The sequence below is a fragment of the Oncorhynchus tshawytscha genome, unplaced genomic scaffold (assembly GCF_018296145.1).
Source record: "Oncorhynchus tshawytscha isolate Ot180627B unplaced genomic scaffold, Otsh_v2.0 Un_contig_2238_pilon_pilon, whole genome shotgun sequence".
Taxonomy (NCBI): Eukaryota; Metazoa; Chordata; class Actinopteri; order Salmoniformes; family Salmonidae; genus Oncorhynchus; species Oncorhynchus tshawytscha.
In genome coordinates, this window is record NW_024609462.1 from 167,560 (window position 1) to 180,608 (window position 13,049).

General features: G+C 46.2%; 2 protein-coding genes and 1 long non-coding RNA gene across 4 annotated transcripts in view; all 3 read left to right on the plus strand.

Annotated features, from left to right (window-relative positions):
- LOC112235825 (WASH complex subunit 5-like) overlaps positions 1–3,880 on the plus strand; it is a 51,681-nt gene extending 47,801 nt beyond the window's left edge. The window contains 3 exon segments of the mRNA XM_042315432.1: positions 1,876–2,029; positions 2,619–2,706; positions 3,272–3,880. Coding sequence (XP_042171366.1) covers positions 1,876–2,029; positions 2,619–2,706; positions 3,272–3,328 — 299 coding nt within the window. The 3' untranslated portion in view covers positions 3,329–3,880.
- Positions 3,881–8,086: 4,206 nt separating this feature from the next.
- LOC121844918 (E3 SUMO-protein ligase NSE2-like) lies at positions 8,087–12,810 on the plus strand. 2 transcript variants are annotated; one of them, XR_006082219.1, is made up of 3 exons: positions 8,087–8,337; positions 10,564–10,703; positions 12,398–12,809. XR_006082219.1 is itself a non-coding variant. In XM_042315433.1 (3 exons), the coding sequence occupies exons 1-3, from the start codon at positions 8,126–8,128 to the stop codon at positions 12,517–12,519; spliced, it is 363 nt and encodes a 120-aa protein (XP_042171367.1). In that variant the 5' UTR covers positions 8,087–8,125; the 3' UTR covers positions 12,520–12,810. The 2 variants fall into 2 exon arrangements, 1 of the variants encoding a protein (XP_042171367.1); XM_042315433.1 differs by having other exon boundaries at positions 8,087–8,226; positions 12,398–12,810.
- LOC121844919 lies at positions 8,352–9,631 on the plus strand. Its single transcript, XR_006082220.1, has 3 exons — positions 8,352–8,697; positions 9,004–9,045; positions 9,079–9,631. It is a non-coding gene; the product is annotated as an uncharacterized LOC121844919 (long non-coding RNA).
- Positions 12,811–13,049: the final 239 nt, after the last annotated feature.

Consider the following 13,049-nt stretch of genomic DNA (forward strand, 5'->3'; position numbering starts at 1 on the left):
TTGGCTGGCAGGTGACTGGGGCTGGGTTGGGTTGGCTGGCAGGTGACTGGGGCTGGGTTGGGTTGGCTGGCGGGTGACTGGGGTTGGCTGGCGGGTGACTGGGGTTGGGTTGGATTGGCTGGCTGGTGGGTGACTGGGGTTGGGTTGGCTGGCGGGTGACTGGGGTTGGGTTGGGTTGGCTGGCAGGTGACTGGGGTTGGGTTGGCTGCGGGTGACGGGTTGGCTGGCAGGTGACTTGGGTTGGGTTGGCTGGCTGGCAGGTGACTGGGGTTGGGTTGGCTGGCGGGTGACTGGGGTTGGGTTGGCTGGCGGGTGACTGGGGTTGGGTTGGCTGGCGGGTGACTGGGGCTGGGTTGGCTGGCGGGGGACTGGGGTTGGGTTGGCTGGCAGGTGACTGGGGTTGGGTTGGCTGGCAGGTGACTGGGGTTGGGTTGGCTGGCAGGTGACTGGAGTTGGGTTGGCTGGCGGGTGACTGGGGTTGAGTTGGGTTGGCTGGCGGGTGACTGGGGTTGAGTTGGGTTGGCTGGCGGGTGACTGGGGTTGGGTTGGCTGGCGGGTGACTGGGGTTGGGTTGGCTGGCGGGGGACTGGGGTTGGGTTGGCTGGCGGGGGACTGGGGTTGGGTTGGCTGGCGGGTGACGGGTTGGGTTGGCTGGCGGGTGACTGGGGTTGGGTTGGCTGGCGGCTGACTGGGGTTGGGTTGGCTGGCAGGTGACGGGTTGGGTTGGCTGGCAGGTGACTGGGGTTGAGTTGGGTTGGCTGGCAGGTGACTGGGGTTGGGTTGGTTTGGCTGGCAGGTGACTGGGGTTGAGTTGGGTTGGCTGGCAGGTGACTGGGGTTGGGTTGGCTGGCAGGTGACTGGGGTTGGGTTGGCTGGCAGGTGACTGGGGTTGGGTTGGCTGGCGGGTGACCGGGGTTGGGTTGGCTGGCGGGTGACCGGGGTTGGGTTGGCTGGCGGGTGACTGGGGTTGGGTTGGCTGGCGGGTGACTGGGGTTGGGTTGGCTGGCGGGTGACTGGGGTTGGGTTGGCTGGCGGGTGACTGGGGCTGGGTTGGCTGGCGGGGGACTGGGGTTGGGTTGGCTGGCGGGGGACTGGGGTTGGGTTGGCTGGCGGGGGACTGGGGTTGGGTTGGCTGGCGGGTGACTGGGGTTGGGTTGGCTGGCGGGTGACTGGGGTTGGGTTGGCTGGCGGGTGACTGGGGTTGAGTTGGGTTGGCTGGCGGGTGACTGGGGTTGGGTTGGCTGGCGGGTGACTGGGGTTGGGTTGGCTGGCGGGGGACTGGGGTTGGGTTGGCTGGCGGGGGACTGGGGTTGGGTTGGCTGGCGGGTGACTGGGGTTGGGTTGGCTGGCGGCTGACTGGGGTTGGGTTGGCTGGCAGGTGACGGGTTGGGTTGGCTGGCAGGTGACTGGGGTTGAGTTGGGTTGGCTGGCAGGTGACTGGGGTTGGGTTGGTTTGGCTGGCAGGTGACTGGGGTTGAGTTGGGTTGGCTGGCAGGTGACTGGGGTTGGGTTGGCTGGCAGGTGACTGGGGTTGGGTTGGCTGGCAGGTGACTGGGGTTGGGTTGGCTGGCAGGTGACTGGGGTTGGGTTGGGTTGGCTGGCGGGTGACAGGGGTTGGGTTGGGTTGGCTGGCAGGTGACTGGGGTTGGGTTGGTTGGCAGGTGACTGGGGTTGGGTTGGTTGGCGGGTGACTGGGGTTGGGTTGGTTGGCGGGTGACTGGGGTTGGGTTGGGTTGGCTGGCAGGTGACTGGGGTTGGTTTGGGTTGGCTGGCAGGTGACCGGGGTTGGGTTGTACACACCATGTGATTGGCTGGTCCTGACCCATGTTGAGTGTGTCCCACCATGTGATTGGCTGTATTCTCCTGTTTGTCCAGGGATGACGTGCAGGAAAGCCACCGACCCGGTAGACTGGTCTCCTCTGGTTCTTGGCCTGCTCACTCTGCTGAAGCAGTTCCACTCCAGATACACAGAGCAGTTCCTGGCTCTCATTGGGCAATTCATACGCTCCATCATGGAACAGTGCACCAGGTACGATTGATTGATTGATTTGTTGATTGATTGATGTGTTGATTGGTTGATGTGTTGATTGATGTGTTGATTGGTTGATGTGTTGATTGATGTGTTGATTGATTGATGTGTTGATTGATTGATGTGTTGATTGGTTGATGTGTTGATTGATGTGTTGATTGATTGATGTGTTGATTGATTGATGTGTTGATTGATTGATGTGTTGATTGATTGATGTGTTGATTGATGGATGTGTTGATTGATGGATGTGTTGATTTATCGATTTATCGATTTGATTGATTTGCCAGTTTAAAAACATCCCATATACACATTAATTTTAAGAGCGTAACAGTGATATCACAGTAAAGTCAGGTGTATTTATATATAACACATGCAGTGCTAGTGAACGTTGCCCAAGGCTGCTATTTCAAACAGCTCTTTTTGCAACAAACAAATGTTAATCTCCGCAGATCTAATCTTTATAAATACAATTTGAATGCAAAAAAAAAAAATGAAGTACATTTTGTGGATCACTGTGTTATTATATGTGTATTATATTCTGCTGCAAATTGAATGAAATGTAGATTTTGGGTAAATAATTATTTTCCAGTCAGAAGATCCCGGACATGCCGTCCGATGTGGTGGGAGCTCTGATGTTTCTGGAGGATTACGTACGCTACACCAAACTGCCTCGCAAGGTAGGATTAGATTAGATTAGGATTGGGTTAGGATTGGATTAGGATTAGGATTATATTAGGATTACATTAGGATTAGATTAGGATTATATTAGATTAGGATTGGGTTAGGATTTGGATTCGGATTGGATTCGGATTTGATTAGGATTGGGATTAGGATTGGGATTAGGATTAGATTAGATTAGGATTGGGTTAGGATTGGATTAGGATTATATTAGGATTAGATTAGGATTATATTAAGATTAGGATTGGGTTAGGGCCTGGATCCCGATTAGGATTGGGATTAGGATTGGGATTAGGATTAGATTAGATTAGGATTGGGTTAGGATTGGATTAGGATCACATTAGGATTAGATTAGGATTGGGTTAGGATTGGGTTAGAATTTGGATTAGGATTGGATTAGGATTAGATTTGGATTGGATTAGGATTGGGATTAGGATTGGGATTAGATTAGGATTAAATTAGGATATGCAACAACACCCATGAAAAAAACAATACTATAGATATTTATCTGGTATATTACATTTTACATGTGTACAATAATCTGTTGTTTTTCTGTCTTTAAAGGTGGCCGAGGCCCACGTGCCAAGTTTCATCTTTGATGAGTTCAGGACAGTCCTGTGAAGATCTGGATAAAGGCCTCGAGTTCAGGACAGTCCTGTGAAGATCTAGATAAAGGCCTCGAGTTCAGGACAGTCCTGTGAAGATCTGGATAAAGGCCTCGAGTTCAGGACAGTCCTGTGAAGATCTGGATAAAGGCCTCGAGTTCAGGACAGTCCTGTGAAGATCTAGATAAAGGCCTCGAGTTCAGGACAGTCCTGTGAAGATCTGGATAAAGGCCTCGAGTTCAGGACAGTCCTGTGAAGATCTAGATAAAGGCCTCGAGTTCAGGACAGTCCTGTGAAGATCTGGATAAAGGCCTCGAGTTCAGGACAGTCCTGTGAAGATCTGGATAAAGGCCTCTTGGTTTAACTTTCTGTTGATTCATTCATCTTGACTTTAATTAATCTCTTGGTTACGTAATGACCTTTAATGTGCTAATGCTTTAGTAACACTGTAAATAGTTGAATGGTTTTTAATAACATCATGTGTTACCAGCTTTGGTATAATGTCACTGTGGTAATATGTCATTAATTAAATACAAAAGAGGCTTTGAATAAATATAATGGTATATAATTTTGTTGATTTTTTTTAATATATATTTTTATTTTATATAACAGAACTTTTTAAAAAACAGTTTAAAATCCAAGCAATTTACAGTAGTTTTTGGTGTCTTTTATTTTGAAGAAATGTCTGGCTGGACTTCCTCCCTCTTCAATGAGACTGGATTCATTGGTCCAGATCCTGTCCGACTACATGAGCAGATGTTGCATCGACCATCAACCAATGGTTGCGTGCCACGTCATAAACTGTGCCGCCTGGCCATCATAAACCACATTGCTATATCATATAATGTGGATCCTAATAGTTTCCTCATCATACTAGAGCTGGTGTGACATTCTGTATAATCTCTAAATAAATCCTTCAATAGCATCAACCTATTTCATGTTACAAAAAACAGGCAAAATGTTGACAAAACTAGAAGACATCACCAGCATGTCAAGTGGAAGCTTAGCTCCCAGTCTCTCCCGTTTTTAATTCAACACAGGTCGCTTGGACCGTGGTGTTCTCAGTCCTTTCTCTCGTCTCCTGATTGAGATGCTGAACACAGGAATAAAACCACGAGGGGGAATGATTGGTATCTACTCCGATGCCCAATGTTAATCTGTTCAACATGACAACATGGTAACTAATACCTATATATAACTAATACATGTGGTGTCGTTACCTGAGTTTTAGACAAAGCAGTAATCTAAGTCCCCTGACTTGGTGTCCAGTATATGTGTGGGTACAGGGGTTACCTGACTTGGTATCAGGTGTCTGTGTGGGTATAGGGGTTACCTGACTTGGTATCAGGTATCTGTGTGGGTACAGGGGTTACCTGACTTGGTATCCAGTGTCTGTGTGGGTACAGGGGTTAACTGACTTGGTGTCAGGTGTCTGAGTGGGTACAGGGGTTACCTGACTTGGTATCAGGTGTCTGTGTGGGTATTGGGGTTACCTGACTTGGTATCCAGTGTCTGTGTGGGTATAGGGGTTAACTGACTTGGTGTCAGGTGTCTGAGTGGGTACAGGGGTTAACTGACTTGGTATCAGGTGTCTGTGTGGGTATAGGGGTTACCTGACTTGGTGTCAGGTATCTGTGTGGGTACAGGGGTTAACTGACTTGGTATCAGGTGTCTGTGTGGGTATTGGGGTTACCTGACTTGGTATCAGGTGTCTGTGTGGGTATAGGGGTTACCTGACTTGGTATCAGGTGTCTGTGTGGGTGTAGGGGTTAACTGACTTGGTGTCCAGTGTCTGTATGGGTACAGGGGTTACCTGACTTGGTATCAGGTGTCTGTGTGGTGTAGGGGTTACCTGACTTGGTATCAGGTATCTGTGTGGGTACAGGGGTTACCTGACTTGGTATCAGGTGTCTGTGTGGGTATAGGGGTTACCTGACTTGGTATCAGGTGTCTGTGTGGGTATAGGGTTAACTGACTTGGTGTCTGTGTGGGTATAGGGGTTACCTGACTTGGTATCAGGTGTCTGTGTGGGTATAGGGGTTACCTGACTTGGTATCAGGTGTCTGTGTGGGTATAGGGGTTACCTGACTTGGTATCAGGTATATGTGTGGGTATAGGGGTTACCTGACTTGGTATCAGGTGTCTGTGTGGGTATAGGGGTTACCTGACTTGGTATCAAGTGTCTGTGTGGGTATAGGGGTTACCTGACTTGGTGTCCAGTGTCTGTGTGGGTACAGGGGTTAACTGACTTGGTATCCAGTGTCTGTGTGGGTATAGGGGTTAACTGACTTGGTGTCCAGTGTCTGTGTGGGTATTGGGGTTACCTGACTTGGTGTCCAGTGTCTGTGTGGGTACAGGGGTTAACTGACTTGGTGTCCAGTGTCTGTGTGGGTACAGGGGTTAACTGACTTGGTGTCCAGTGTCTGTGTGGGTACAGGGGTTACCTGACTTGGTGTCCAGTGTCTGTGTGGGTACAGGGGTTACCTGACTTGGTGTCCAGTGTCTGTGTGGGTACAGGGGTTACCTGACTTGGTGTCAGGTGTCTGTGTGGGTATTGGGGTTACCTGACTTGGTGTCCAGTGTCTGTGTGGGTACAGGGGTTACCTGACTTGGTGTCCAGTGTCTGTGTGGGTACAGGGGTTAACTGACTTGGTGTCCAGTGTCTGTGTGGGTACAGGGGTTAACTGACTTGGTGTCCAGTGTCTGTGTGGGTATTGGGGTTACCTGACTTGGTGTCCAGTGTCTGTGTGGGTACAGGGGTTACCTGACTTGGTGTCCAGTGTCTGTGTGGGTACAGGGGTTACCTGACTTGGTGTCCAGTGTCTGTGTGGGTACAGAGGTTAACTGACTTGGTGTCCAGTGTCTGTGTGGGTACAGGGGTTACCTGACTTGGTGTCCAGTGTCTGTGTGGGTACAGGGGTTAACTGACTTGGTGTCCAGTGTCTGTGTGGGTACAGGGGTTAACTGACTAGGTATCCAGTGTCTGTGTGGGTACAGGGGTTAACTGACTTGGTGTCCAGTGTCTGTGTGGGTACAGGGGTTAACTGACTTGGTGTCCAGTGTCTGTGTGGGTACAGGGGTTAACTGACTTGGTGTCCAGTGTCTGTGTGGGTACAGGGGTTAACTGACTTGGTGTCCAGTGTCTGTGTGGGTACAGGGGTTAACTGACTTGGTGTCCAGTGTCTGTGTGGGTACAGGGGTTAACTGACTTGGTGTCCAGTGTCTGTGTGGGTACAGGGGTTAACTGACTTGGTGTCCAGTGTCTGTGTGGGTACAGGGGTTAACTGACTTGGTGTCCAGTGTCTGTGTGGGTACAGGGGTTACCTGACTTGGTGTCCAGTGTCTGTGTGGGTACAGGGGTTAACTGACTTGGTGTCCAGTGTCTGTGTGGGTACAGAGGTTAACTGACTTGGTGTCCAGTGTCTGTGTGGGTACAGGGGTTAACTGACTTGGTGTCCAGTGTCTGTGTGGGTACAGGGGTTAACTGACTTGGTGTCCAGTGTCTGTGTGGGTACAGGGGTTAACTGACTTGGTGTCCAGTGTCTGTGTGGGTACAGGGGTTAACTGACTTGGTGTCCAGTGTCTGTGTGGGTACAGGGGTTAACTGACTTGGTGTCCAGTGTCTGTGTGGGTACAGGGGTTAACTGACTTGGTGTCCAGTGTCTGTGTGGGTACAGGGGTTAACTGACTTGGTGTCCAGTGTCTGTGTGGGTACAGGGGTTAACTGACTTGGTGTCCAGTGTCTGTGTGGGTACAGGGGTTAACTGACTTGGTGTCCAGTGTCTGTGTGGGTACAGGGGTTAACTGACTTGGTGTCCAGTGTCTGTGTGGGTACAGGGGTTAACTGACTTGGTGTCCAGTGTCTGTGTGGGTACAGGGGTTAACTGACTTGGTGTCCAGTGTCTGTGTGGGTACAGGGGTTAACTGACTTGGTGTCCAGTGTCTGTGTGGGTACAGGGGTTACCTGACTTGGTGTCCAGTGTCTGTGTGGGTACAGAGGTTAACTGACTTGGTGTCCAGTGTCTGTGTGGGTACAGGGGTTAACTGACTTGGTGTCCAGTGTCTGTGTGGGTACAGGGGTTACCTGACTTGGTGTCCAGTGTCTGTGTGGGTACAGGGGTTAACTGACTTGGTGTCCAGTGTCTGTGTGGGTACAGAGGTTAACTGACTTGGTGTCCAGTGTCTGTGTGGGTACAGGGGTTAACTGACTTGGTGTCCAGTGTCTGTGTGGGTACAGAGGTTAACTGACTTGGTGTCCAGTGTCTGTGTGGGTACAGAGGTTTCCTCTATATGCTGTATAGTGACATCATGTATAGATATACCATTTCTAGAAGTCATATTTCTCATCTTAATGATACATTATGTATAGATATACAATTTCTAGAAGTCATATTCCTCATCTAATCTTGACATATTATGAGTTGAGATTTGGAAGGATGGCCTCGAGATTAGACCACATAGGTTAATGTAACCCATCACAGGCCCCTGACCCTGTGCAGGGAAGTATTTTGGAGTGGACTGTGATTGAATAAGTATGATTAATAAATATATATATATTTATTAATGTATTTTTTTAGTTGACGTTTTTTTATTTTTTATGATATCGTTTTCCCTCTTTCCCGAAATTGTATTCTTCTTATTATTAATAGTTATCAATAATGTTGTTATTATCTTATTCAACACCCCGTCCAGCTGGTGGCGGTAATGCACCCCTAACATTGGATGCCAACCGCCGTTAAACCCCATCGAAGAAGAAGAAGATTTAGACCTCAAGAGGAACCGGAAACGAGAACAAACTTTTCCCGGTCATTTTATGCAGCTAAAGTTGTTTAGTATTTTCTCTTATTTAGACACCAACACATTAAAGAACACGTCTACAACCTGTAAAACCATCCCAGCGAGGAAAGTCGTGAGGTTAGCGAGCTATTTATGATTATATGATTATAGCGTAACGTTAACCGGCTGGCCAGGTATCAACATAGCCAGTCAGTGCACTTGTTGGTGATACGTGGATTCAACCTGAAGGTAGCTGCAGATAACTTGTTTTGTGACCGTATGCAGGTTATTATTCCAACCTTGCTCTAACGTTAAGTCAACTACACAAGGTCTCGGTGAGCAACTGAATCAGGTGTGTTTTGAGCAAGGCTGGAACAAAAACCTGCACACCAGTTCTCCAAGGGTTAGGGTTGGACATCCTGGCATCTGCTCCAATATACCGAGGGTGGCGTGATTCATTATAACCAGGTCCCTGTGTTTTGGTTAATTCATTATAACCAGGTCCCTGTGTTTTGGTTAATTCATTATAACCAGGTCCCTGTGTTTTGGTTAATTCATTATAACCAGGGTCCTGTGTTTTGGTTAATCATGTTGATTCATTATAACCAGGTCCCTGTGTTTTGGTTAATTCATTATAACCAGGTCCCTGTGTTTTGGTTCATTCATTATAACTAGGTCCCTGTGTTTTGGTTCATTCATTATAACCAGGTCCCTGTGTTTTGGTTCATTCATTATAACTAGGTCCCTGTGTTTTGGTTAATCATGTTGATTCATTATAATCAGGACCCTGTGTTTTGGTTCATTCATTATAATCAGGTCCCTGTGTTTTGGTTCATTCATTATAACTAGGTCCCTGTGTTTTGGTTCATTCATTATAATCAGGTCCCTGTGTTTTGGTTCATTCATTATAACCAGGTCCCTGTGTTTTGGTTAATCGTGTTGATTCATTATAATCAGGTCCCTGTGTTTTGGTTAATTCATTATAACCAGGTCCCTGTGTTTTGGTTAATCGTGTTGATTCATTATATCTAGGACCCTGTGTTTTGGTTCATTCATTATAACTAGGTCCCTGTGTTTTGGTTGATTCATTATAACCAGGGTCCTGTGTTTTGGTTAATCGTGTTGATTCATTATAATCAGGACCCTGTGTTTTGGTTAATCATGTTGATTCATTATAACCAGGGTCCTGTGTTTTGGTTAATCATGTTGATTCATTATAACCAGGGTCCTGTGTTTTGGTTAATCATGTTGATTCATTATAACCAGGTCCCTGTGTTTTGGTTAATCATGTTGATTCATTATAACCAGGGTCCTGTGTTTTGGTTAATCATGTTGATTCATTATAACCAGGGCCCTGTGTTTTGGTTAATCATGTTGATTCATTATAACCAGGTCCCTGTGTTTTGGTTAATCATGTTGATTCATTATAACCAGGGTCCTGTGTTTTGGTTAATCATGTTGATTCATTATAACCAGGTCCCTGTGTTTTGGTTAATCGTGTTGATTCATTATAATCAGGTCCCTGTGTTTTGGTTAATCATGTTGATTCATTATAACCAGGTCCCTGTGTTTTGTTGATTCATTATAACCAGGTCCCTGTGTTTTGGTTCATTCATTATAACCAGGTCCCTGTGTTTTGGTTAATCGTGTTGATTCATTATATCTAGGTCCCTGTGTTTTGTTGATTCATTATATCTAGGACCCTGTGTTTTGGTTCATTCATTATCAGGTCCCTGTGTTTTGGTTATCATTATAACCAGGTCCCTGTGTTTTTTGTGTTGATTCATTATAACCAGGTCCCTGTGTTTTGGTTAATCGTGTTGATTCATTATATCTAGGACCCTGTGTTTTGGTTCATTCATTATAACTAGGTCCCTGTGTTTTGGTTGATTCATTATAACCAGGGTCCTGTGTTTTGGTTAATCGTGTTGATTCATTATAACCAGGACCCTGTGTTTTGGTTAATCATGTTGATTCATTATAACCAGGTCCCTGTGTTTTGGTTAATCGTGTTGATTCATTATAACCAGGTCCCTGTGTTTTGGTTAATCGTGTTGATTCATTATATCCAGGTCCCTGTGTTTTGGTTAATCGTGTTGATTCATTATATCCAGGACCCTGTGTTTTGGTTAATCGTGTTGATTCATTATATCCAGGACCCTGTGTTTTGGTTAATCGTGTTGATTCATTATAACCAGGTCCCTGTGTTTTGGTTCATTCATTATAACTAGGACCCTGTGTTTTGGTTAAAAATATATATTTGAAGCCTTTTCTATAAATTTGAATTAGAACAAAAATGAAAGCAGTTGTCTGAGGATGTTTCTGGACCATCTGACATGAAAAAGAAACAGGACCATTTGATTCTAAATCTTTTAAATAAAGTTTTTTTTTTTTTTAAACAATGTCGTGACAAACACGATTAACCAAAACACAAAGGGCCCTAACATTCTAACAACTTAACATCTCTTGTTTCAGATACTTTCATGTTTTAGATTTCAACATGTCCTTGAGTGCAGTCCACTCCACACTGTCTAGTCTGAAAACATGTCAGACAGATATTGGAACGGGGATGGACATTGTGACCGACGTCGCTCTGGACGTGGCAGAAACAGCAGGTAGGTTAGTGGCACGTCTCTATCGGAGAGACACTTGTGGCAGAAACAGCAGGTAGGTTAGTGGCACGTCTCTATCAGAGAGACACTTGTGGCAGAAACAGCAGGTAGGTTAGTGGCACGTCTCTATCGGAGAGACACTTGTGGCAGAAACAGCAGGTAGGTTAGTGGCACGTCTCTATCAGAGAGACACTTGTGGCAGAAACAGCAGGTAGGTTAGTGGCACGTCTCTATCAGAGACACTTGTGGCAGAAACAGCACAGGTTAGTGGCACGTCTCATCGGAGAGACACTTGTGGCAGAAACAGCAGGTAGGTTAGTGGCACGTCTCTATCAGAGAGACACTTGTGGCAGAAACAGCAGGTAGGTTAGTGGCACGTCTCTATCAGAGAGACACTTGTGGCAGAAACAGCAGGTAGGTTAGTGGCACATCTCTATCAGAGAGACACTTGTGGCAGAAACAGCAGGTAGGTTAGTGGCACGTCTCTATCAGAGAGACACTTGTGGCAGAAACAGCAGGTAGGTTAGTGGCACGTCTCTATCAGAGAGACACTTGTGGCAGAAACAGCAGGTAGGTTAGTGGCACGTCTCTATCGGAGAGACACTTGTGGCAGAAACAGCAGGTAGGTTAGTGGCACGTCTCTATCAGAGAGACACTTGTGGCAGAAACAGCAGGTAGGTTAGTGGCACGTCTCTATCAGAGAGACACTTGTGGCAGAAACAGCAGGTAGGTTAGTGGCACATCTCTATCAGAGAGACACTTGTGGCAGAAACAGCAGGTAGGTTAGTGGCACATCTCTGCTGGCAGAAACAGCAGGTAAGTGGCACGTCTCTATCAGAGAGACACTTGTGGCAGAAACAGCAGGTAGGTTAGTGGCACGTCTCTATCAGAGAGACACTTGTGGCAGAAACAGCAGGTAGGTTAGTGGCACGTCTCTATCAGAGAGACACTTGTGGCAGAAACAGCAGGTAGGTTAGTGGCACATCTCTATCAGAGAGACACTTGACTGCTGGTAATATCTTTGTCGAATCCTCACTGGACAGGCTCTTTGTGTGTATGTAGTCAATGGGACTGACTGTCTGTCTGACTGACTGTCTGACTGTCTGTCTGACTGACTGACTGTCTGACTGACTGTCTGACTGACTGTCTGTCTGACTGACTGTCTGACTGACTGACTAGGAAGTGGAGCGGTTCACACAAGGATGTCACTTGAGGATTTTGGTATGTTGACGTTTTTACGAGCCCAGGTCAAACATATGTGCCATGTGATATTCGAAAATATTAAATCTCTCTTGCCAGCAGGCTAGTTGGACACATTTTCTACTAGCTCGGTCTGAAAAGCACTAGCCAGCAGGCTAGTTGGACACATTTTCTACTATACAGAGCTATGGAATGCTGTCTACCATTTGGAAGCTTGTGTCACCATAACAACAGTATATAGAGCTATGGAATGCTGGTTACCATTTGGAAGCTTGTGTCACCATAACAACAGTATATAGAGCTATGGAATGCTGTCTACCATTTGGAAGCTTGTGTCACCATAACAACAGTATATAGAGCTATGGAATGCTGTCTACCATTTGGAAGCTTGTGTCACCATAACAACAGTCTATAGAGCTATGGAATGCTGTCTACCATTTGGAAGCTTGTGTCACCATAACAACAGTATACAGAGATATGAATAATTTTGATTACAGGAACTGAGAATGATGCAGTCCTGAAGAAGCTGGAGGTGATGATGCTGGAGTGTGCCAAACTGGACCAGGAGATCAACTGCTTCGTTGAGGTGGTGAACTGTGTCACTGCAGAGGTGAAGTAGTGAACTACAGGGGTCAAAATTCATTTTCTGTCGGATGTATTCTGGAGATCAGTGTGGATCCTCAAACGGTGGTGTGTAGCCTACTGTCGCTGTTGGATAAGGAATTACAATCCTCTACGTTGTCACTCAGAATGTCACTTTCCAGTGATACTAGTCATGTAATGATGTTATTCAACTAAACCAGACAATAGTTGATCTATTTACCTAGTCATGTTATTAAACTAAACCAGACAATAGTTGATCTATTTACCTAGTCATGTTATTAAACTAAACCAGACAATAGTTGATCTATTTACCTAGTCATGTTATTAAACTAAACCAGACAATAGTTGATCTATTTACCTAGTCATGTTATTCAACTAAACCAGACAATAGATGATCTATTTACCTAGTCATGTTATTAAACTAAACCAGACAATTTGATCTATTTACCTAGTCATGTATTCAAATAAACAGGTTAAACTAGTCATGTTATTAAATGGACAATAGAACACCTAGTTTTATTTGATCTATTTACCTAGTCATGTTAT

What these genes read in the sequence shown, in the direction of transcription:
- LOC121844918 (XM_042315433.1), top strand. Translation starts at nt 8,126, where the DNA reads ATGCAGCTAAAGTTGTTTAGTATTTTCTCTTATTTAGACACCAACACA. An exon ending in CCAGCGAGGAAAGTCGTGAG is followed by an intron (nt 8,227 to 10,563) that starts GTTAGCGAGCTA and finishes CTCTTGTTTCAG; the next exon opens with ATACTTTCATGTTTTAGATT. An exon ending in GGACGTGGCAGAAACAGCAG is followed by an intron (nt 10,704 to 12,397) that starts GTAGGTTAGTGG and finishes TTTTGATTACAG; the next exon opens with GAACTGAGAATGATGCAGTC.